At 33.7% G+C, this 26210-nt stretch overlaps 1 protein-coding gene across 1 annotated transcript; it reads right to left on the bottom strand.

Moving 5' to 3' along the window:
• Positions 1-3897, bottom strand: LOC128212846 (uncharacterized). Its single transcript, XM_052918189.1, has 5 exons — positions 3817-3897; positions 2688-2741; positions 1963-2001; positions 1591-1726; positions 1-205 (listed from the first exon to the last, which is right to left on the bottom strand). The coding sequence occupies exons 1-5, from the start codon at positions 3854-3856 to the stop codon at positions 22-24; spliced, it is 453 nt and encodes a 150-aa protein (XP_052774149.1). The 5' UTR covers positions 3857-3897; the 3' UTR covers positions 1-21.
• Positions 3898-26210: the final 22313 nt, after the last annotated feature.

Raw genomic sequence — 26210 nt, forward strand, 5'->3', positions numbered from 1 at the left:
GAGCAATGCAGTAAACATGTCTTAGCCCAGTGTGAGATCGAATAGGTCCGTAGGATTGACGTTTATGTTGCAGTTATCGGATGTACAACAAAACTCGCAGGTGAAACTGCTCGTGTATAAGAAACGTTCGTCGAAGTTAAGACACCTGTCGTTCGATGAGTACTTAACGAACCAGCCGTCATGACATTCCTGTTCAGTACCACATCTGAATTGAAACAAAATTCCTCAGAACGCCGAATGCATTTATACTTCTAGTAATGTTGAGTTCTGCAAATCTAAATTAGCAGATAAGATAATAAGGATCAGTATAAGCAAACAATCTTGTGTTCGTGTTAATAGTCTATTTAAACAATAAATCAGTAAAATGTTTATAGAATAAATTAATAAAAGTGTATTAAACAGTTTTCGTTTAGAATGCGATAAATATGAGCCAATATTTAGCAATTGCCAGGAGACCTGATCATCGTTGGTCGAGACACTCGTTTTAAATTTAGCGCGAGCATCTGTTTTATTACCACGCGAAATTATTTCTGCTGAAAGCTTTCTATTTTGATCTCAATAACAAATGCCGTTCAACGTCAACATTTGAACATGTATAGAACGAGACTTCATTTTGATACCTTCCAGAAATTTAGTTTTACAACTACCACCAACTTGCAATACGTTTAATCGAAACAAAATCATTTTCCCACATGTTGTAGTTTGATGATCTATAAAATTGTGATTTTGATTCAAAGTCTTTGACCTGGAAAAATCTGCTGCTAGTGACTAAAGAAATTAAATACATCACCGTGCTCAAAACGTTCAAATATTGGGTGAAAGAGAAACGCAGGCAAAATACATATGTAGCATTGCGAACTGAACGAAAGAAATAGTATGATAATATTCTATAAGGCGGCAACAAAGTCTACTAATATGTATGATGTTAAGCGTTCGTGAACCATTTTCACCCCAGGGAAACATTTTAGGCTACAGGCGTTGTTGGCAACACACTGGTCAACAGATGATATATCCAATGCCTAGTAGTTTGAGGATAACAAAAAGTATATTGCCTTATTGTCACACTCAATCTCTTAACGTTGGTTGGTAAGTTTTCGTTCTATACATTTCTTGTAATACAATGTAAATTGAGGGCCAAGCTTAATAACAAACAACTTAACGATAACCCTACAAAAATAGAATAACAGTCAACAGGATATTATATAAACGTTAAAATATCTTTATTAAAGGTTCGGGTAACCACATTGGAACGGACAGCAAATTAATAGTTCACTGGGGTTGTAATCAACCTCAAAGTTGTCCAAAGACAAACAAAACATCGACTTCTTAACTCTGTTTCTTTGGTATAAAGATACACTATCCTTTTTAAATTACACAAGTGTTATCATAATTACTTAGATATGCATTGCAAGAATTCAATTTTCTAGACGTATTTATATGACGGGCTATTTTTTCTCAGTAGCCAAAAGTTTAAAAAAATGAAGGAAGTAATCGTGTTGTTCTTTGATTGATTTTCGCTTGGGTACAAATTGAAACTAAAAGCGCTTTCTTGCGGAAATACATTAACGACTATGTTAGATCTTTCTGTACCTTCTAACTACTGTTCTCGATGCAACTGCGTTGTTTTTCAGCTCATTTATGCAAAATTGCTTGTCCACAGTGCATGTAACGGGGTGGTAAAGGTTCTCGCAAAGGCTTACGGGTCCCGAGCAGGCATAACATGTCCCTGAAATACACGTTACCTTGCTTTCAATTATTGACACCACAAAATTGTGCTGGTAATGTTCAGGAATAAACCAGTGCATTAAAAACTAAGAAATAAATACGTTACCACATTACAATAAACAATGAATGTACAATATCGACTGTACTTTTCAGTTTTTGGAAAACAATACTATTCTAGAAAAGTGTGCCATTATATCTTTGATGTGTTTATGTAAATATAGCTTATATATGTCTTACTATGTGTAGTTGCATTGGGCACCGAGCCACTCTGGATGTCTGAAGTAAGCGAGATAAGTCATGTTAATGATATCTATCATGACATTCCAATGTTTGAAAATGCATCAACAGCTGTTAAGGTCATAATGTAAAATCCAATGTCAAATTAGCGTTAGTTAAGGACATCGAAACAAACACACATTCAAATCCAAATGCAATTCAACAGAGCAAATCGGCATTTTAGTGTAAACAATGATAAAGTACGAGCATACATGCATTGATCATATACTGTTTAAACAAAGTCCATGTAACCTAGAAGTATACAATTAATAAAAGTTTCTTGGTTTGAATTGTGTAAGACATGAACCCTCTTATACAGAAACTAGGCAACACAAGACAGAAACGCAGATAAATTTGGGAATCCCACTATTTTAGTGGCATTTCGATTGAGTTCGACCCTTTTGTTAAGTTTTTTTCCCATTACTTTTGAATTGAAGTCGGCGAAGCGTCGATATTTTATGGAGGCCTTAAGTTAGAAAATTATAAACTGTTGAACGCATTTCAAAGCAACTTCATGGGTTATCTACAGCAATGAGTATATGTGTAGCAAATCCGATCGCTCTAGCTATTATTGTTCCGAATGATGAGCAGAACGGACAGGAATATACCTCTATAGCAGTGGTGGTAGGTCATTTCCAAAATTACATCACACATAACAGGGATTTGCCAATCGTTCGTTTACAAACCTTCTAGTTGGACCGCTTTCGATGACACCAAACCACTCACAAGGAACAACCATGCTGCATGATCAGGAAAATGTACACATACAGAACTTTAACATGCTCACTTGATAAAAACAATCTGTATGTTCATGACTCCAAACGAACATTAAAACTACACGGACAAGTACAGTATCGCTGAAATTAAAACAAAAACAACACGAGAATTTGAAGCAAACGAGTAAATGATTTACGTAGATCCAGTCATTCTATTCAAAGTGACACAGCATATCATTATCTTTGGACCCATCACGCAAAACGGTAAGGACCTTACTACCGTCTACAAAAACTGTAAACTCACGCATGTATAGACATGTAGCAATTGTTGCTAATTACAATAAGAGAATAAGTACTTATAATTAATAAATAGTATCATTATCTTTAGACCCATCACACAATTGATAATGAACTTATTACCGTGGACAAACACTGTGAAGTCACGCATGTAAACATGTCGAAATTGTTGAAAATTGCAATATATGTGAAAATACATCTCGTGCATACAAATTCCTGAAACAAAGGAATTCGTAACCCCACCAAAACCCTCAAAATTAACCAAAAAATGGTGATTAAATGAATGTTTTATAAACAACAAGGCCGCTACGGTTGGCAAACCTAGGCTCGTCTGTAGTAGTTAAATCGCAAAAAAGGACACAAGACCTTTTTGCGATTTAACTACAATAGACGAGCCTAGGTTTGCCAACCGTAGCGGCCTTGTAAACAACAATTAATAAAGCCTGAGTAATGGACATGGCTTTGCGTGTGTACTATGGTTCTTCAGACATGTGAATGATAACAAGTTTCTTTTTTTATATCTTGAACGGTTTTGTGTTATGGCGACGGCTAAAAAGTTTACAATACAACTCCAATGCCGACGACGCCGTCGTAAAACGCTATGACAATAACTCGGAAGACAGACAAGGTAAAAACATATGAACCGGTGTCTAACAGCCGGAGAGTTATACTGGCTCGGTCGAGCAACACATCTGGTATTGCCTGTTTTAAAAAATAGTTCTCCTGCTTATTAGCATCTAAATACAGTACAGATCAATGAAAGAATGGTATTATTTTTTTCTAAATATATCTTTATACATACATATTAAACGTTTTACGTACGAACGATCAAATCCGAACATGATCAGTTTAAGCGTTTTTCAATATGGCCACTTGGAGCAATACATAAAATCAAATAATTTTATACTTTCTTATCTCTCGCTGTAACCTGTCGACAACATGTGTACATGGGACAAGATAAAGGAGTAAATGGTCAAGTTGATATAGGTACACACTACTTTATCTACATTCAAAACATTGTAACAATCTAAACTACACGGACGAGTATGCGGTCCATATCTTAATCCGTAGGTTGTTAGAAGCTCAAAAGACATTCGTCGTGACGACTCACAACGTCACGACTTCGCGTGCAAGACAACATATACAATTGCAGGGATCACATCATTTCAATAGTGATATGTTATTAAATGTTAATTGGATCGGTATGTGGAAGAAACAGGGGGCAAATTCTGGTTAACGATATCTCAGCCTAACACTTGTCCTACCATTTATCAATAAAGGCTTAAAAATCAACTTGGAAGTCAATAAAACGTATACATTCATTCAATTACAGCAAGACTCAGATATCCCCCGCACTTGAATGCATCAAGCAGGAGCTAACAGTAAAAACTCCTTTGTTACGTTACAGGTAAACACAAAAATTAATTTTGATGCAAAGCATCAAAGACTTCGCCAACCTTTTTGAAACATCTCTAAAAGGAGCAGAGGCAGGCCACTAGCATACCAAGTTAAGTTACTTGGATCCAAACATTCTTCAATTAATAAACCAAATCGGGGGTTTAGCTCAAGGTCACCACGCCATATACTTTTTTTACCAACTTACGTCAAAAGTAAGTGTCCTTGCCATCTATGATGGACCTCTTTGATGTGTCTAGGTCGTAGCACTGATATGAAACTACGTATGTTTAGTTTACGGTCACAACGATCTAGATCATTGACCAACTGACCTAAAAAGTAATAGAGTCATTACCAACCTGCCTACAAAGTTTGAGGTTCTTGAGTCAAAGCAATCTTTGGATATTGATCGAAAACCGGTTTTTAACTTTATCATCATAACAGTCATCACGAACGAGTCCTTTAAACCACTGATCTAAAAAATATGGTTCATCTATTGTTCATGAAAATCATACTTCCAAAGTTGGATGTCCCTGAGCCAAATCGTTTTCATCTATTAGATGTAAATCGATTTTCAACTGAAGGGCATCTCGACATTGACCTAAGATCTAAAAAACATGTTCATAACATGGTTATGACTTACTTACCTTAAAAGTTTAAGATCCCTGCTTCTTTGTTTTATATAATATTAATGTTCTTCATATATAAATATACGTAAATTTCGGAAAAAGAACAAATATTAAATGAACCCCGGGTCCTAAAAGATTCGTCTCATAAGGTTGAAATACAGTCCCAGTATAGTATAGTAATGTAAATTTATCGAAATGTATGTATATGCAAATGTCTTCCCTTAACCATTTTGACATTATTTAACCCCCAACTTTATCAGAACGATTTTTGAAGTAACAAAAATGCCATTGAACCGAGTTTATACAGGTCTGAATTTAGCGCGCGCACCGTCACTACGTAACTTACATATGGGTGACGTACGTTCCGATATTATATGATTTATACTGTTATATGTAATCCATTGTCATTGAATAGTCATTGAATTTTCAAGTTTGCCGGAATCGGGTCTTAAGGCTTGTAAACCAAGTTATAAAAAACGAAGCCTTCGAGTAATGTGCCGAGTAATTTAATACCCATTTAATGTGTCCGAACAGTTTACATTAATTCATTTATAAAATGTTGTTCTATGATTGAGGATAATATATCAATATGCTTATCTGAATAATAAAAACTTGTTTTGCTGATCCATATTTATTTTAATGTTCATGAATTAAACCGTTGATGGACGCCTCGAGGTTTGTTATAGTTTTGGTGGTATCGTCTTGCAAATCATTGGATATAACCCAAAAACATATCATAATCTTTAGAAAAAGAGTTATTACATGTGAAGCAAAGCTCGTAAGATTTATTTAATTGCTGTTAAGTTAATCGCTTTGTTATCAACGAGACCATTCCATTCCGTTATTCTATTGATGATACTGTGGATACCCCTTTTGCAAGCGGTTAAGAAAAATTAAAGCTGATTTTAATCTCATAAATAATTTAAAGATAATAAGCTTATATTGATTGTCAAAAATTTGCTAAGTCTTTGAATGATATTCAGTTGTTAAACTGCTTTTTGCACATTTTAAAAATCTGGCAATAAAAAACACACGACTATCTACCTCAATGCCTTACAATAATGTGAATAAATATATTGAATAGCTTCAACTTTTTAACGGTCTTGGAACAAACTGAAATTGCTTGCCATTTATCTGGGTAAGCCTACATTTGATTGGAAGTAACCCAGTATATAAAAATGTGACTTTCTTCTTCAAGGGTGATCAAAACAATATCAGGATTTTATCCCACACATAATTAATACTGTAATCTGCATACTTATTCAAAGCTGCATAATTGATAAATAAGAATATGATATTTAGAAAAATGTTGAAGAACAGAGGCCCTAATATTGTTTCACGAACTTAAGGATGGAGTTCAACTCGCTGGTAATTTGACTGAGTTTTACTCGTTGATTTTTGTTTGTATAAGTTTTCATTCTATAACTGAAAGACCAAATGCATTAACCTCGTCTTAGATGAGATCAAGGGGCAGGCTTTCGAATGCCTTTGAGAGGTCCATTAGAACTGCACCTACATATTTGTCCTCATCAAGTTTTTTTTTCGGTAGTCCACAAGCCTTAACAGGGTAGTTTGACATCCAATTGATGACCCGTTCATATATTGGAGTTTGATGGTAAAATGCTGACAAGTCTACATTTCTTTTCAATGAAGTGATAATCTTTCTTAAAAAATAAGGGTAACGTTTGCTAGCTTAAGAATACATGGAAATGATCCTTGATTTCATTGGTCATGTTTTCAGAATGTATCTTTGCCAGCATTGATGCGTTTTGGGGGATCTGATCTATTCCTGTTGATTTCTTTTCGATTTGACTTATTGATATATTTTCCAATATCTTTATCGGTGACCATAATGAAATGAAAATTAGCTGACATTTGGAAATGCTCCTGTTTTTTTTAATACTAAGGTCTTTATCTTTATCTTTAAGCTATGTTCAATATAATCCAATATGTTACGCTGCATTGATGTGAAATAATTTAATTGTATTTGCCACTAGCTTTTGTTTAGAATCCAAATATTCCTAGCTTGTCTTTTGAGTATTATTGGGTTATTCGATTCATTTGTGGGTTTCTGTTGGAGAAAAGGTTTAATTGCCGGCCGGATCTTGGTTTTAAGATTCCTGAAATTTGTTTAGCTTAACCAATTTACCATGATTTGATTTCCGTTAAAGGTGATTCTTGCTTGAAGAGTTTTTTTAAAATAAAATTACGGGACCTAGATTTCATGTAAGGTTGGGGGATTCCCTTTTTCTGCGGCATGCTCGCCAATAACTGTTTCAAAAGATCTTCGTACGGCCAATATATATCATCTATGTCCTCAAGAATATAGGCGAAATGGACGGTACATGGAAACGATGTTCATTAGAAGTATTGATGTCATAAAAGTTACATCCGTTTTCATAAATAGCCCACATTTTTATCTAATCTTTAAAGGTTGCTATGACGTTGTGACAGTCGATATGACTGCAATGAAAGTTCATATCAACTTTTTTTTATCATTTATAGGTAATTTTTTTATGTTAAAACCTGTATCCGACATCGATGGTTCGCCATACAAACGAACCACTTTTACGCCCCTGGAGGTATTTTTGGTAGCACAAACACTCAAATTTGTAACTTTCCATGACCCTGCGGCGCTGTAAGGGGTGATCAGCTCGCCTGAAGGCCATCAATCTTCCGCCATAGCTATTGCGATCTTGTCGTTCTAGTTTGTATCCAACTGCGATGAAAAGGGTCGTTGCTGAAGCTGTTATTCAATTTGGTTTCAACAATAACGAGCGGATCTGAAAGTTTTTTTTAAGAACTTTACGAATTTCATGGATTTTGTATCGTATGCTGTTAATATTAAGATAGATTAGCACCGGACGTTACTTGTTTTCATTCCTGAAAGCTTTGAGATTGTCAAATAAACCTGAAGAGTTACTGTTTGTGCGGCAAGATAAAACAGAATCATTAGTCATAGTGGCTGTGGTTGTCGTTTTACAGCATATTTGAAACCATCGTTTTGCTGTATTTGTACATTGATACTAACATCCTTATCTATATATGAATATGCATGTCTGTCACTAGTACCTTTCATATTTGTCATGCACATTTGACTTTTGATCATCTAATTTGGATAAATACTCTGTTTTTCAAGATCAGGTGCAAGTTAGAAAATATTTTAACCTCACCAACTTACTGGGCATGCGAGTTTGTCTGATAATAATTCATTGAGACAGAATCGAGATGATATTTTACATCTGAAAATAAATGCATTGTCTCGCTTTTGCCATTCTTTTATTTGCAGCTTGGTGTATAATGTTTTTATATATCATTATTTTGTCATGTCAGAACTTAAGTATATAACGTATATTTTCAATAAGAAACACACCCTACAGAAACGCAATGACGAAGGTATGATTCGTCTCTTACCGTTGAAAAGTTATGCAGTGATACATTTTTACAATCTGAAATTTATTCATCAAATGATATGAATCTAAAAGGGTATTGCGCTGAAGTCCTTGGAACGATAAATTATTCAGCTTGACTACCTTTAAAATGTAGAAACATGCAACATTTGAGTTTCGTTATCGGTTGTTCGCAATGCAATGTGTAATTAAAACTAGAACCATTTCATGTGAAACTATAAGGTTCGAACGTCTTAAATAAAGTATGTGTGCTATATAAAAAATAGTGTTGTGCTTACATGCTATCATTGAACAATCTGAATATACAAACGACTTCATTGATGTGCCAGATTAAAACGACTTTTACGGGTTTTTTCATATTAGTACACAGGTGCAATACAGCATTGTTTATGTTCTTTAAATGGCAATATTTAATTCCGCGTATTTGTTAAAACTGCCGCAAAATATAAAGAGAAGTCATTTGGATATACTTACAAAAAAAAGTTTACCTCATTAAAACATAATGAGACTTTAAGCATAACAATCTTAATAACCTTATTGCATTAAGCCAAATTAAATTTTAAATCTGTCGAAATGAAATGCAGAAATTAATTTGTTTTGTCTTAAAATCATAGAAGTAAAAAATGCTTTTCCTCCCAATGTATGACATGGTGAACGATACCAGTGTAGGACAAGATACTATACAAAGTGTATTGTGATTTTTATTTAAAATATACATTTTAAATTATGCATTCGTTTAATTATGATCGAAAAAGCATGTAAAAACAGCTGCGTCGCTCGTCGTAATAAATCTACCGAAATCGCAAATGGAATTAACATAATAGCGAGTCAAATTCTGTTGAATGGTGACAACGTTTTCATACTATTTTATATCAGTAACCGCAATATTAGTCAAGAAAACACACCCTTTCTATGATTATTTCAATGATTTCTGCAAAATTCATTGTTTCTGTTCCAAATTCGAAGTATTTGTTAACAATTAATTGTGTTTAAAATCAAACATATGTTCTCTTAAAGTTATCCAGTTACGCTAAAGAAGAGAGACATTTTTGCTAAATACAATTTAATGGCTTAGTTTGTAATCCAAGCTGTTATTACGAACGATTTTCTCTCTATTTGAACGCAGCTTTATAATTGTTTCCAGAGAAATTAATCTGCAAACAGTTTTTTACATTCAAGATAAATCTTAAACTCCGACTTGAAACTGTTCAGACGTTTACGAACGTTTCCGCTCGACCAAAATGTATCACCGCAGTTTGACCTAATGGTTATTCCTATACGCAAGTAGTTTTGCAAAAAAGTTCATTATCCTTATTTAAGGCATGTCATGTAATATATGTATCATTTTTCAGGTTAAAAGAAACTTGCTTGTTTTTGTCAAAACCTTGGCTTTGGTTTGAACTATCTGAATGGCTGCTCAGGTAGCGAATATCTCGAGGTTGCTGTTTGTGCATTGTGAATGTTTTATCTTATCTTGTTCAGGATATCATTTCAAAGCCGATCCTACCTCGGAGGACACTGCTAAGTTTAAATTTAAACTAAACTTAGGATAAGCGTTGATGGGAACTTACTATGATATCAGTACATGTATACACATTGCAAAGTTGCATGCCATGATTGATTGTGCGCCATACGCATACACTTCTCGTAAGTAAATCAATTTTCTTTTTTAGGAGGTGCTGACTGATTATAAAAACTAATATTATTACTCTGTTAATAAGATTTTATTATACTATCAAATAAATATACATTCAGAATTTAATATACGTACATTTAGACATTATTATACCCGGTACCATTTAAAGAGCATGCAATGTAGCAAATATTTTAAGTATCTTATGTATGTATCAAGACTATGATCATTAAATGTTTCTATTCAATTATAAATATACCGTATTGCGCATCATTATAAGTATTTATACCATTATTACTTGTTAGCATTGACAGTTTCACTTGCTGTATCGACATAGCTCCATGATATACTTTTTTACTTCACATCTTATAAAGATTGGAATTAAGGTATTTTGAACGAAGTGTGGTCTGTCTGAATTTTTGTGTACGTTGTTTTTATCGCTTTTAGTGTTTGTTTATTCTTGTGCTTTTTAACAAGATCGGTAGTTCTACCATCTCTGTGTGACTAGTATTTCAAACTTTACTAAAAAAGTACGAATGTCACTCATTCGTTGTTGTGAAGTGGGCAGTTAAACCGTTCCTGGTAAATAATGATTGTTGATTAAAAAAACCCTGTGTTTATCGATAGAAGTTGAGCAAAGAGAAGTCAATCCATAGGAACGGTCAAAGATCACATACATATACTCAAGTTATTTCGAAACCTTAGTTCATTTTACTACATATAAACATTAAACGATTATCTTTACTTTGTTTAAAAAAACAACTACATTTTTTTCTCTACGAATATAGAGAAAGAAGTCTTAGTGAGTATTCCAAAGTAATAATTATCGAGCCGAAATTGCCCATTGTAAAAGATTCCACTGATTCTTTCCGAGAAATTATTCATGTTTGCTCCTAAGTTACATTTCTTGAAAAATAATGAGCAATAATAACGTAAAATAATATACAATGAGTAACTTGTGGGCCATTGAATTCACTGCGCCGACGTCAATATGACCCTCTGTCGTTGAATATTTAACAGATCATATTCAATGGCTCATTTCTCAACATAAGTTTTAATATATAAATAAATCAATATAACAATATTTTAATTTGCCAGCCAAGAAAAATATGTAAACAAATTTACTGAGCAATAACATTTGTTTTCTCACATATCTCAAATCTTTCAAAAGATAAACACAAAGCCATTTTGATTCAGGAAATGTTAACAGGTTGGTTAGCTTTTAAATTCGCGAACAAACAAGGTAGCGATGAAACACTATTAGTGATGAACCAGACCGGGAAAAAATCAATTTGACAAAATTTACAACGAAAAACTTGATTCGTAATACAACAGAATATTGAACATGTGGGATAGAAAATCCTCAACAAAAACACGCGAAGAGATTATTCATACTATTTTATTTCAGACAGTCATTTCAACACACTTATATTTGGCATCATTTTCTTGCGAATTTCAACGGGCAATATATTTTCCATTTGCCTTTTCTGTACCAATATTCAAAATTACAAGTAACCATTAATCTCCAAAAATAAGTGCAACTCCGGCAACAAATTACTAGATTTTTATTTTGAACTGATAATCATGACTTACGTTTCAGCGGTGTCTCAAAATGCATTATATATGTACTGTCACGAAGACAATGCAAATATGCTGTAAATGACAACAGTGAATATTGTTCATTTTTGACATGTTACCGTTAGGCATTTAAAGGAATAATTTTAAAAAGTATATACTGACTTATTTTTGTATATATATATCTACCATGCTAACACAACGCTTTATTTAATTCTACCAGTGATACATTGAGATTAATCAGGTGGATAAGAAAATAGTTTATTAATATTTCAAACCTAGAAACACTAATGAGATAATTTGCTTCCGTGTAAAATCGCTTTATTTCATCGAGTGAGTACAAACAACGATATTTCGCAAACCTCGTAGCTACGAGTGAAATATTTAATTTTGTTGTTCATGAAACTAATAATATCATTTTATTATATGCCAAATAGATACTCAATGATACTTAACTGCATTTTTTTCTGAAAGGCGCGCCAAATCGTATTCGGACGTACCGTGATTTTCGGGAGTGTGCACCATAACGTTTTACATGGATATGTTGCAATATGTGTGATATGATTTCGTTTTCCCAGTATTGTCGTTGACTAATCAAATCTGATTGTAATAGTTTAGAACACGATCTCGATATCCAAACATTTTGCTCTTAATTTTTATCTGATAACAATGAATCATCGTCACATTAGACGTCAAATCACTATTAAACCTGTGGCTTTGTTTGCAGACTATATTTCAGTATACATCACTTGTTTATTTTTTTCAAAAAGTTTATGTCAGTTTAATGTTTTAATCACAAGCAGGTTAGGTGCCTTAATATTAAAACTACTAGAAAACAAAATACGTATACGTATCTACAGAGATTGTCAGAGACCAGACCACATAAATCATATATTGGCAACAGTAAAAATCCAAATATTATACTTTTGCATTGATCTTACAATCTCGGGATTGAGTGTGTAATGTTATTGTCGTTTGCCTTGCGGCATTAAACGGGATATATGGTTAAACTTTAGATTTCCGGAATTGTTTCTGTAGGTTTACATATATAAATATTTAGAGGTGGACCTGATCTATCCCACTACCTCGAGGATGAGACACCTATTTCACTATACCACCCATGCACTGGTGGGGATCAATTCCAATACATTTACGGTAAGAGGCAGACATCTATACGACTAGACCACTATCACACTGATGGAAATCGATCCCACGGCCTCTGGTTTGAGGGGGTGCTCATACCTCTATCCCACTCTTACCCTTGTGGGGATCGATCCCATGAATTCTTGGGAGACAGGCGGACAACCACACCACTATACAACCCTCATCCTTGTGTATCTTAGAATTCAAAAAACAAACATTAGTACTTGGGTAATGTTAAAAAACAACAAATTAATGAAGTTTGAATACATGAAACACAATTACTTTTGCAACGTATGTAATATAGAAAATATATGTATATACAATTGCAATGGCACAACATCAGAATATATCGACATGTAGCAAGGCTAATAAAAAATCATCTACCGACAAAAGTTTCTGACAATAATCGTTACAGGGTGATATGTACTAAAAGCTGTTCGAATTTCTGGAATATTTTTTATAAGTCTTAACTATACTTTTTAAAAACGTGTTTGTAACCGAAAGTCAAACTAAACTATGCATTGCAGTGTAAGGCATATGACTTTTAAAAACAAAACAAAGTATGACTAATTGTTATCTGTTTTGTTTATATACTTTAGGGTAAGCCGGAAGGACTACACTATTCATAAAGAATTAAGATTTATCTATACTCCCAAGTTATTATATAAGTTACACTGTGCTGATTTTGTTTATTGATTTCGATTCAGACATTCTTCCAATTAATATGATTCAGTCTGAGATTAACTGAGTAATATGGAAATGAAGAACAATTGCTAACAACCACGATTGGAACACCTGTCATATAAAATATTTATTTAGATCTGCAAATTGAATGTAGTCATATCTTTTGTTTTGTTTAATTCATCTTTAACTTCCAAATATTTCAAATCGGTGCTATTTTCAGTGCATACAAACATAAAAAGCATACACAATGAATGGAACTACAAATGCGTTTGACCATACGTAATGTATGAGTATCATTCATATACTACTTTCGTTATTTTAACATTTCGATCACGATATATTTTGTATACCTGAAAGACACTACACCATTTTGTATTAAAACCAAATTGATGAGAAAGGCAGCCTTTTCCCAGTCAATAAGCTTTAAGCTAATGTCCATCGTTATGAATAACCATTTAGAAAATCAATACTAATGAATTTTGCAAAATCATTAAAACTTAAAAAATACACTATAAAATGAAAGAGGAATGACGTCTAGGAGCTGATAGAATTAAAATTTCCTGATCTGCAATAGCACTCCAGTTTGATCCGCGCTTACCCATCGGCGGGTTCCCATGCACGTTCAACGTAGGTACCGTTAACGTACTTTTCCGACGTTGACTGCTGTTCCTCCTGACGCTCATATTGCTCAAATTGCTGTCCCTGGAATGTTGACGTCCAAACCCTGTCGGGGATGGGGACGGGGATCGGGGGGCTAAAACTGGTGATGGCGCCGGAACTATTTTATGCGGCGTCCGAGAATTTGTTCCATTACTGACAATATCACACTTTGTGCTTTCAGTGTTGTAATCAGGACTTATATATATGGTATATGCAAGACGCTTGGCATTTTGGTTCAACTGCGCGTTATGAAAGTAAAAAGCAATGCACAGAAATAGTAAAATACCGACAGCGCTAGCGGGTCCGGCAATTATAATTGCAATAGGAAGCTGCTGTTTAGGTTCCTTAATAAAGTCATTATCAGAAACGGGTTGAGTTTTTACGCTTTCGATTGGCAAAGAAACGGTCGAATTAACCACAGAATAACTATACGCACTAAAGTTACTGCCAAGATCCGTCAAATTATCAGCAGGCGATGTGAAATTAAAAATGTGTTCATCTGTCATGTGTATGGCTGTAATTTTATCCGGGCTAACATCCTCATAACTTCCTTTTGACAATCGACCACAACTATATGTATCCATTATCGAAGAAAACACAAGCAATATAAGAATATATACACTGACTTTCATCTTTCAGTATTTGGCACACAACTGTGATTTCACAAACAAAAATAGATATTAAGACCATCCCACATTCAGATATATAATCCATTGAACTCATTTAATTAAGTCACAAAGTTGAATTTAATGCCTGGTTGCGAGGGGAACAAACAGACCAGACCATGGATTTCAAGGCCGGCATTCTGGTTAACTTTCTGGTAAGCATTCTCTTAATATGTGCCTCGTACAATCCGTATAGCTTAAGAACGAGTCAACAACGTGTTATCTTCTCAAATTGAATGACCCTGAAAGGTTTTGTTTCTTCAACGGTTTCAGAGAGAAACATTTAGAATCGATTACTCGAGGTATATTACTTATCCGAAGAAGAATTGTTATTCTCAATTATCCACTTTGTGAAATACACACGCGTTTTGTTACCAATAATCGAAATAATCCGAAGACGTAACGAGTTCTGTTGCATTATAAAACTATGATAGATTGTGATCGAAAATATTGTTCATGATGTAAAACTCTTTCGATATTGCTGTAGAATTTCCGGAAATGGCTCGACTTAGTTTCGTGTCATTTTCAAAATGTACATCGCTGTAACATGCAGCAATAAATGTTGAAAGGCCTCTGTAAATAGCCATTCTTTTCTTCAGTTACTCTTAATTATAAAGCCAAGTCCACGATGGTTGAATATTTTAACAGTGTATGACAAACACAGAAACAATCAACCTTCAATATAAACACTGATGAACGTACCGTCAATTGGATCGCTCCTGTTACCAGGGAATCTCAGCATGTTCCATGGAACATTTCACTAACTAAGAATTGGTATATAAATTCTTTTCCCCTTTTTGATATATATACCAATAAATACCCAAATATTTAAATTCTTACATTCTTTACTTCCATGCTAAAATGCACTGGAATACTCTCTTTTAAAATCCTCTAAACATGTGTTAGCTGTGTATTGCTCTAAATCCCACTTTGAGCTTAAATAACATGGTTCTCCCAATCTTACAGTTTACATCAAATTGCAATGAGCAGCACTCTATTCCGCACACAGCTTTTACTGGCAAAGGTAGAAGTTATTGAGAGATAATGTTGCAGCTACGTAGGTGAAGTAGGTCACTATTAAAATTATGGCTGTAATATGGAATGAATATTGATTCTTATCAGTAAATCGGAATCCATATTTAATCATTGCATATCTTTTCTTTGAATAAATTTATGGTTGTTTATTAGTTATTTTGAAACATTAATATCCAGAAAAGTGCATATTGACCCACCTATTGTATACTACGTTCAGAATAATTAAATTGTGTAACCAATACAACACTCGCAATGCACGATAACATGGCAGGCTGATATTAAGATTTGTTCCCATTTCAAAGTTTCACATCCCGGGTAGTTACTAACATGATTAAAACATACGTTACGCAACCATAGAGTGTCTGGACATTGCTTCATTTGGATATTCATAAGAAAATTCTCTTGAGGCCACATCAATTAATTTTTTGTTAAACTTAAAATACGATTCTATACCGCTATAACACTAATTTTCATTCGCAAGGAAATGCATATACGAGTAAAAGATATTTAACATATATAAAATGAAATTGTTCTTTTTGCTTTCCACTTAGAATGACATCATACTTCATATGAATCATTTTAAGTATATAGACCCTGCAAATGCATCAAACAACTGGCAAAATACACTACGACGAATCTCATATTTTAGGAAGAGTATTCGGAGAAAAATACAAATAACCAAATATAAGGTTAATACGATTTATTCCTAATACGTAAAACAAAACTTCATTGAAATATGATCACGGGAACAAACATAACAGAGAGGGTTAACATTGACACCCTTAAAACAAAAACTGCAAAATCAAATCACGTCGTATTTGATTTTGTTTTAATACTTTGTATGCCCATTGCTGCGGCAATTACAGCGAGGCACATTGTTCTCATTGTTATAATGTATCTGTGAAGATACTGTTTGGAATGGCTGCCCTAATCTGATGAATAACACGCTTAAGAACTCTGAGATTTGGTTGTAGCTGCTGGGCACGCACCTTGCGCTTCAAATGGTCCCACACGTGCTCGATCGGATTTAAATCCGGACTTTTTGCAGGTCATTGGAGTATTCGCACGTTGCTTCCTACAAGCATAACTTGTGTGCTTCTAGCCGCGTGACATGGTGCGTTATCCTGTGCCAACATCATACCGCAATTGGCACGGATATGAGAACCGGTCGAATGAAGTCATTTTGATACCTCGCCGGAGTTTTCAATCCAATCAGTTTTAACCCGTGGAATTGTTTACGACTGATTAACATCAATTAGCATCACATACAGATTGATGTAAACAAACATGTTTCTGTCAATATTTTGTACTTAATATAAAAAATAGCACAAATTGAAACTTTTATAACGATGCGTAACACACCTGTCTGATGGGGGTGCGGGCACGAATCATTCCGACGGCTTGCGCGCGTTCTGCAATACTCATTCTCGGCATATTTGTTGTTTTTCATAAAAGACCATCCACGAAGAATTCATTCCCACCAAATTCGACCACTTCCAAGCCGTGCACGAGAAACTCGAGCACATAGGCTATTTTCGCACTTACCGTTCCGCATGGATGATTGTGTACATGAATAGTGTTTTCTTTGAGTAAATCGATAGATTGGTGTGTACAATACAAAAATAACCAAAAATTAGGCTTATTGATTAAAAATGTCGCATAGCATCATATTTTATATAATGGCCAATTAGAAATTCGTCGAAGTGTATATGTCGTTTAACTAATATTTTTTATTTGTTTAACATTTTAGGATCAGAGATTTACCCGCTGAAGTATTCCTGATATAAGGCAAAACTACCAGTATAATTAAATCCAAAAAGGTTTATCATTTCGAACCATTATTCATACAGTTTCCAGAAGCAAACGTGCGCGTTAACAGAATAAGACAAATTCGCTATTTGCTATTTTGCAGGCAGTATGAATTTCGTTCAAGACCCCATATATTACAGTGTGTATAAATAATATATAAATGATGTTGAACTATACTTTCATCAAATGACTAAATCATCAGCACACATAATAATTATGTTGAAACCCGAATTTCCTTTTTCTTGTGAAAATGAATAGTAGCTGCGCATTATAAACAGTAAACATCTTTACAACCTTGCATCATGCCATGGTTTTCTGCTATGGAATGAGCTGGGACTAAAACTGAGAAACAAACTTAATAATTTCGTAATATTAGTGGCTGTTGTTATTGTTGTAACGTAAGCATTACTTTCAGTTTAATGTGTTGATGTATGGCGTTTTCGCATTGTCTTCTGTGATTTATTAATTTGAGGAAAGAAGATATTTGGATATATTTCAAGACCACGAGTAATATATAAACAGTATTATCAGCAAACACGTCAATTATGTTTTTGTGCACATCGATATTAGATGCTCCATTTGAAATTAAACTTGCCTGGTTTCAAACGAAAACGTGCGTTATTAACACTATGGTTTTTTCCATTGTTTCTGTTAAAGGTATGCATAGACGGTTGATACAAAAACTGTTAAACGGGATATAGCGTCAGACATTTGGCATTTGATCTCTGTGCTAACTAATGAAGATCATGTTTTAAATTTATGCCTACTGAGATAATTTCTGCACATAACATCTATTGCATAGTGCATAATTATATATATATATATATAAAGTATTCGTAATATCACAGTACATCGAGTATATGTTATCAATATTCCACAGCAAATAATATACAAATGAAGCGATTACACTACTTTATTTTATTCCAGACAAGCATTTCAACACACTTTTGTAACTGGCAACATTCCCTTTGGAATTTAATCGTGCAATTTATTCGCCGTTTGCCATTCTGTACCAATATTCCAAAGAATAAGTAACCATTAAACAATACTTCAACGGAATAATGGCAATCTCAGTTCTATCATTTAGCTTTAGTCTGTGTGGTGTCTCAAAATGTATTACATAATTATGTACTGTCACAAAATTAAATGCAAATGCGCTGAATTTTGATTTTTCATATGGAAATGTTCACCAGCTTGTGTCTAAGAAAATTGAATAAAAAGTATCCATGACAACAACAATTACTTTTTTTACATTTTACTTTAAAGTGTTACGACGATGAAAATGATATCGTGATAGACGTACATGTATATGAGATGTTTTGAAGCGAACTAATTTTCTAACCATTAATATGTTCTCACCGACATGTTAGCAAATTACAAAGTATGAAATAATAATGAAATGTAGTCAATATTTCCAACATGGACATTAAGTAAAGGTGTCACCACGACCTTGACCTTTGACACATAAAATTTAAAATCAAAAGGATTCATGTACTTGTCGTCACCAACCTCCCTACCAGGTTTGAGTTCCCTGTGCCTATGTGCGCACAAGCTATTGGTCGGAACCCGTGTAAACGTACCTACGATCGGTCCGTTTAATATATGACGCTCTTACTGGCATACTAAAGTAAATTCTCTGTGGTTTCAACCAGTGATGGGCCTTATATACATTTCAAAACAGGCTTGTCTCGAAGACATGACCCAAGCCATTTGGCTATTTACTAGGTGATTCCCCTCCAGGTATTTAGGTAACCGTTGTTTGGTTATTTTTTTACATGTATACGAATTTTGAGATTGTGTCTATATTTCATTTTTATTAAATATAAATCAACAAACAATATATAGCTGTGTATATCGACTATTCACGAATCCAGCAATTGTTCAGAATGCATATATATTACTTCGTCTGCATAGTTGACACCAACACATCACGTTAATACAAATGTCGACAGTACGACGTCAATTGCATCACTCTGCTGATTATTGAAGTCATCTAAATGTAAACAGATTTGTAACGGCTTATGGAAGTAGACAGTTATTTCCAAGACGTCGGGAAAAACTCAAACGATTACGACACACATGGAACACTGTCTTCGCAGCGGAATGGCTCCTAAAAATACCTATGCGTTTCTAACACGAAATAACATTAGCTTTTCGATGAGAAGCAGGCAAAATTATTTATACCTTAGGAACCAGCCGAGAAATCGAGTAACACAATGTCTTGTTTCTGCAATTCTATTTCTATTTACAAGGTATTTTTTTAATCGTTTCAATATCATGCCCATATACGTATTTTTAATTAAATGGCTATATATCAAAGCAATATCCCTTTTATATTTAAATCACTACTAACTGAAACACAAAGACCGAGAAAAATGACATTAGCAAAGAAATTCCAGTGGCATAAAAAGAGAATATTGCATACTAGTTGTTTACAAATAGGTCAATTGTGAAAGTATAATTCGTCTTCAACCGTCTAATAGTTATTTAGTAATACATCTTTTTAAATAGTAATTTATTTAATGAAATTAAATGAATCTGAAGGGGCTTTGAGCCGAAGTACTCCAAAAGATAGATTATTCATTTTGACTCCCATTAAAGTGAATGAAACATGCAACATATAAGTTTCGTTATGAGTTATTCGCATTGCAATGTGTAACTAATTTTATTTTAGGAACCAATGCATGTGCAACTGTGAAGGTCGAACATCTGAGAAAGTGTGTGTTCTTTATAAATATAAATCGGGTTTAGCTTTCATGTTATTCCAGAACCAAACTGAAAATATTGCATTGATGTGCCAACGAGAGTTATAACCAAGTGTTGTAAACTATTTTGCTATGGTAACAACATGCTTTCTTCTTTAATAATTTTTATTTCACGTGTAAATTTCAGCCGTGTTTATTTTCATGATACTGTAATATCACTTTCCGCGTATTTGTTGAACTGCCACTAAATATTCTTTAAATCAAATGGTAATCTACAAGACATAATTAAGAAATCTTTCGAAAAAATGAAATGCAGAATAAGATATGTCTTTTCCTTAACACTTTCACTTGAATATGAATGCCGCCTTCCCTCAGTATCTCTTCTTTGCATTTCGAAAATGACGTCACGTATGGACAAGGATGACGTCATCAACGATAATAATTTTAAACAGAAGAACAAATGAGTTGTGACTAGTATTTCAAGGAACACATATTAAATTATGAAATCGTTAAATAATGATCGAAAAGTCAGGCAAAAACAAACAAATTGTTGCTCTCGTCGTAATAAAACACAATGGTGTATTCATTATGCATCTATCATTATGCAAGCTGTGTCAGATGGCTGTGTTTATATGGATGCATTCTATCTTTTGAGAATTTGACAGGCTGCTTCAGCACATTTCATTTCTTTGCAGATGATGTTTGTTTTTGGTCTTTGAGTTCAGTTAATTGCTTTATCAGGTTATATGTTGGTTATACTTAGTCTTCATGGTTTTCGGGTAAATGAAGGCTCAGATGAGGCTTTTATAATTGTTGAATGCTGGGACAGGAGAGAGGTTGTGAGCATAATCAACTAGTTTTAACCTGCAGTGAACGCTTGTTTCTCCAAACCGTTCCAAGGTGGCAATCCCGTCATATATTGCTTAAGGTATATTTATCCATTTGCTGTCCGTTTGTGCCATTCGTACAGAATCGTACCTGTTCCCTTTGAATAGGGTTAGTTTTAAATGTTTGACTACTGGGTTTCTCTCTTTATTTTCATTGTTCTATCAATATTTCCATATATATACTTGTAACAACCACCAGTGAACCCTGAACGTTAAATTGCAGCATACACAAAGGTAATGATAAAGATACGATCATGTATGCATATGCAAAACTGTGTATGTTACATTGTGAGGTTCTGTGCCTCTTGTCAATTGTCTGTTCGGCCTTGAACCGTATGCCTCTGAACAGGGTCCACGTTAGAGTGTTGGCTATAAGGATTGTCCCTACAGTTTCCATTGTAGTATGAAAACTGAATTGGTACTCAGTTTATTGATTTAAATTGTTGAATAAAGATAGAATACCGTATGCGCATGAAATAAATATACGATATTGAAACTTTCCCTTGATTAATTGATAGTAATACTATGCCAACTCCCCTTGAGCATACATGGTCTAAAACGTGGCGGCAATATAGACCAAATACTTGTCTATGCAAGACGGAGTAAGAAAATCAGTTTATATAATGATTAATCTAGTTTATATGATGACTTCAAAACCTTGTGCCTACCTAATACAAAGTAAAATTAGCATCAGAACAGATTTATTTGGTCGTCGACAGATGTTCCATTGTGCTAAATTATTCCACCTCTCAGAAGATTGAAGTGGTTTCTATGTACTGGTTATCATCACTTCTGGTGTTTACATCTACGATACACACAAGTGACAGGCAGTGTATTCTGGTTTTGAATGTGTATTTAGGTCACGAACAAATCGAAGAAAATACGTTTTTTATTTATATTGTTTCATTTTGTTTTTGAGTTGTTCTTTTTCGACCCTTCAGTGGTCAATGAGTGAATACAACGGATTCACTAAGCCCATGCTACAACTTTTGTGCCATTTGTTCCGTAGTATATATCAAACAATATGAATATTCTTCGTTACATCACACTAAAGATCCATTTAGACTTTATACATAACACATGGTTTAATAGCTGGACTCTTACTCGATTTTAACCACGAAATTGGAGACGCTTCAGAGTAATATATCAGTTTTTAGAAAAGACAGATTACCAGTTCGCGATAGATTGAACTATTTGAACTGAAAGGTGACGGAATTGTCAGGCAACATATGTGTAATAACTGGAGGCAACATATGGTGACAATATAGGTAAATATTCAACTTTGTAAAACGGCTCCATAAGTATTTTTGCCTCTCGGCATATTCGTGTTTGTCCTAGAAATTTAAGTGCACAGCATTTTTCTGATATACATCAGAAAATGGAAAAATGGTAAGATAAATATGTTACATAGGCACGTAAAGCAATCATACTTCATAAAAGAGAAGTAAACACTAGTAGCTTCTATTCTTGTCTATTTTTATAACTCCACTCTATTGTCTGATATTCACTGTGCCGACGTCAATATGACTCTATTTAACAGATTTAACAGTTCATAATCATTGGCTCACTAGTCAACAAATGTTTTATTTTATAACAATTAATGTTTAATCTGCCAACTCTTACAGCCTCGTGTTAAATCCCATTTGCTTAAAATATGTTGTATGCTAGCCTCATATTCATCATCTATAAATGCAAATATAATTAACCTTGAATGATCTACAGAATCAATCTAAATTCATTTCGTTGACAAGGAAAATATTTAAACAAATTTACTGAGCAATAACATTAGTTTTTTGGACATATCTTCAATTTATTAAAAGATAAAAACAAAGCCATTTGACTTAGGAAATGGTAACGGATTGGTTCCAGTTTAAATTCGCGAACAAACAAGGTGAAGGTGAAATAATTAGGAACCATACCGTTCTGTGACTGAAAGAAAAGAGACAGAGATTAAGAAAAGACTAAACGTATTTTATTTGTATTTAAATGTACTGTTACATAACTTTAAGTCGAACGAATTCAATCTTCGATGGTATTTAATCTCAGTGCGAAATTATGAATATGATATACGTGTATGGCTACTGAGATAATCTCACACAAACCTTTTATTGTTTGATTATATAATACAATATTTACAACGAAAAACTTGATTCGTAATATCACAGAATATTGAACATGCGGGATAGATAATCCAGAACAAAAAAACACACACGTGAAGCGATTATGCTACTTTATTTTATTCAAGACGAACATTTCTACACACTTTTGTAATTGGCATAATTCCCTTGAAAATTTTCAACGTGCAATATATTTTCCGTTTGCCTTTTCTGTACTAATATTTAAGATAACAAGTAGCCATTAATCTCCGAAATAAGCGCATCTCCGGCCACAAATTACTAGATTTCCATGTTGCATTGATAATTATGATTGTAATTAACGTTTTTGTGATGTATTAAAATGTATTACATATGTACTGTCTCGAAGACAATGCAAATATCATGTAAAAGACAACATATTCATTTTTGATATGTTACCGTTATGCATATAAACGAATAATTAAAAACAAATATATACAGATTATTTTTTTATATTTTCTCCGCTGCTAATACTACGATTTATTTTATGCTACCGGTGATATATTGAGATTAATCAGTGAAATAAGAAAAGTATTAAATAATGTTTCAAACCTAGAAACATCAATGAGATAGTTTGATTGATTGAGTTTATCATAGCTATATTTCACCGAGTAAGCACAAAAACGATATTACACGAATCTCGTAGACCCTAGTAAAATATTTACTTTTGTTGTTCATGATCATACACTGAAATAAACAATTTCGTTTTATTATTTGCCAAATATATACTCAATGATACCTCATTGTTGTTTTTTTCTCAAAGACGCGCGAAATCGTATTCGGACATAACGTGTTTTTGAGATTTTGCACCCTAACGTTTGATATGGATATGCTGCAATATATGCATTGATTTCGCTTTCCCAGTATTGTCGTTGACTAATAGAATCTCATCGTAATAGTTTAGAACACTACTGTCACGTAGTCATATTTCTACACAGTATATATAATATTTATTAACTATTACCTATTTTACGCGATACTGGAACAATCATAGTACTTATACTTTTCAATTGACGACAATACATGCCAAAACTCATGCCCAATACTGACCAAAGTCAGCTACTACGAGTTCCTGCCGTTTTGATTGGCTATTAAATTCTACACTAGGACATCACAGACATTCATCGCATGTTTGCCTCTTCATTATTTTATTATACGTCACTTGTTTTAACTAAAGTTTATTTTTTTCAACATGTTTGTGTCAGTTTTATGTTTTAATCACATGCAGTTTACATGCCTTGATTTAAAACTGCTACTAGAACCCAGAGATTGTCTGAGACCGGACAACATATACATATATTGTAAACAGTAAAAATCCAAAATTATACATTTGCAAAGATATAACAATCTCGGGATTGAGTATTCAATGCTATTGTCGATGCCATTGAACGTGATCTATGCTTAATATTTCGATTTTTGAAATTCTTTCAGCAGCTTTTCATGTAAATATTCAAAGGTGGACCTGATCGATCCCACTGCGTCGAGGATGAGAGAGGGAGACCTATTTCACTTTAATCACCCATGCACTTGTGGGGATCAATTCCAATACATTTGCAATAAGAGGCAGTACCTATACCACTAGACCACTATCAAACTGAAGGAAATCGATCCACGACCTCTTGATTGAGAGGCAATGCGTTGGACTATATGTAATGTTTAATTATCATTCATATACTTATTTCGTTATTTTATTTCTATCACGATATTGTTTTTTACTGAAAAACATTTTGTCTTGAAACCAAAGTTATAGTTGAGCAGTTGATTTCCTATTAATATGCTCTAAGCTAATTTCGTATCTGTAGAAGCACTGTTATCATCAAGTATCCACTTTGTTAAAGATACGTTTTGTGACTATAATACGAGTAAATCCGAAGAGTAACAAGTTCTGCTGCATTGTACATAGATCTACTAGAACTCAATCACAATGAAAGTCAATTGATATAAACGATGATAGATTGTGATGGAAAATAGTATTCCTGTTGTAACAATCCTCGCCAATGCTCTAAAATGTCCGGAAATGGCTCGGCTCAGGTACGAAGATTTAAGCTATTGTCATCGTGTCATTATCACATTGTAGACCCCTGTGGTGAATGACCACACAATTTGTCAATGTTAACCTCAACACATAGTGGTAACAATCAGCAAGAGATGCTAAAAATGTTTCTGTAAGTAGCCATCCTTTTCTTCAGCTTCTCTAAAACTATAAAACAAAGTCCATGATAGTTCAATGTATATTATAACGGTATATGACAAACACAGAAACAATCAGCCTTTTGAATATAAACACTGGCGAACGTAGCGTCAATTGGATTGCTCATATTATCGTGTTCATCAGAAATTCTCAGCATTCTCCATGGAACATTTCACTAACTTAGAATTGTTATAAAACTGTTATAAATTTCCTTCTCACTCCAATAAACACCCACATATTCAATTTTTTCCATTCTTTAATTTCATGCTAAAATACACTGGAATGCTCTCTTTGAAAATCCTCTCAATATATTTAAAGATGCACTCTTACTCCCATATAAAGTTTACCACAATTAATAATATTGTTTTGATATTCAAAAAAGAATGAATAAATGTCGAAAAAAAATGTTCTTATGAAGGATACATTGTTTAATTTGAAAGAAATGAGCATAAAACATGGTAGTTTTACCTTATGAGATTATAGTAGACAACAGTAAAACTAGCATTTACCAATCATTTATTATTCTTGCGCTTTCTGCTATTAAATACATGGTTACAATCTTGTTATAAGCTATTAATATTTTCCATTAATGCATTATTTAGTAAGTAGTCAAAGGTTTATCAGTCAATTTTGATGTTTG

The sequence above is a fragment of the Mya arenaria genome, chromosome 13 (assembly GCF_026914265.1).
Source record: "Mya arenaria isolate MELC-2E11 chromosome 13, ASM2691426v1".
NCBI classification, from domain to species: domain Eukaryota; kingdom Metazoa; phylum Mollusca; class Bivalvia; order Myida; family Myidae; genus Mya; species Mya arenaria.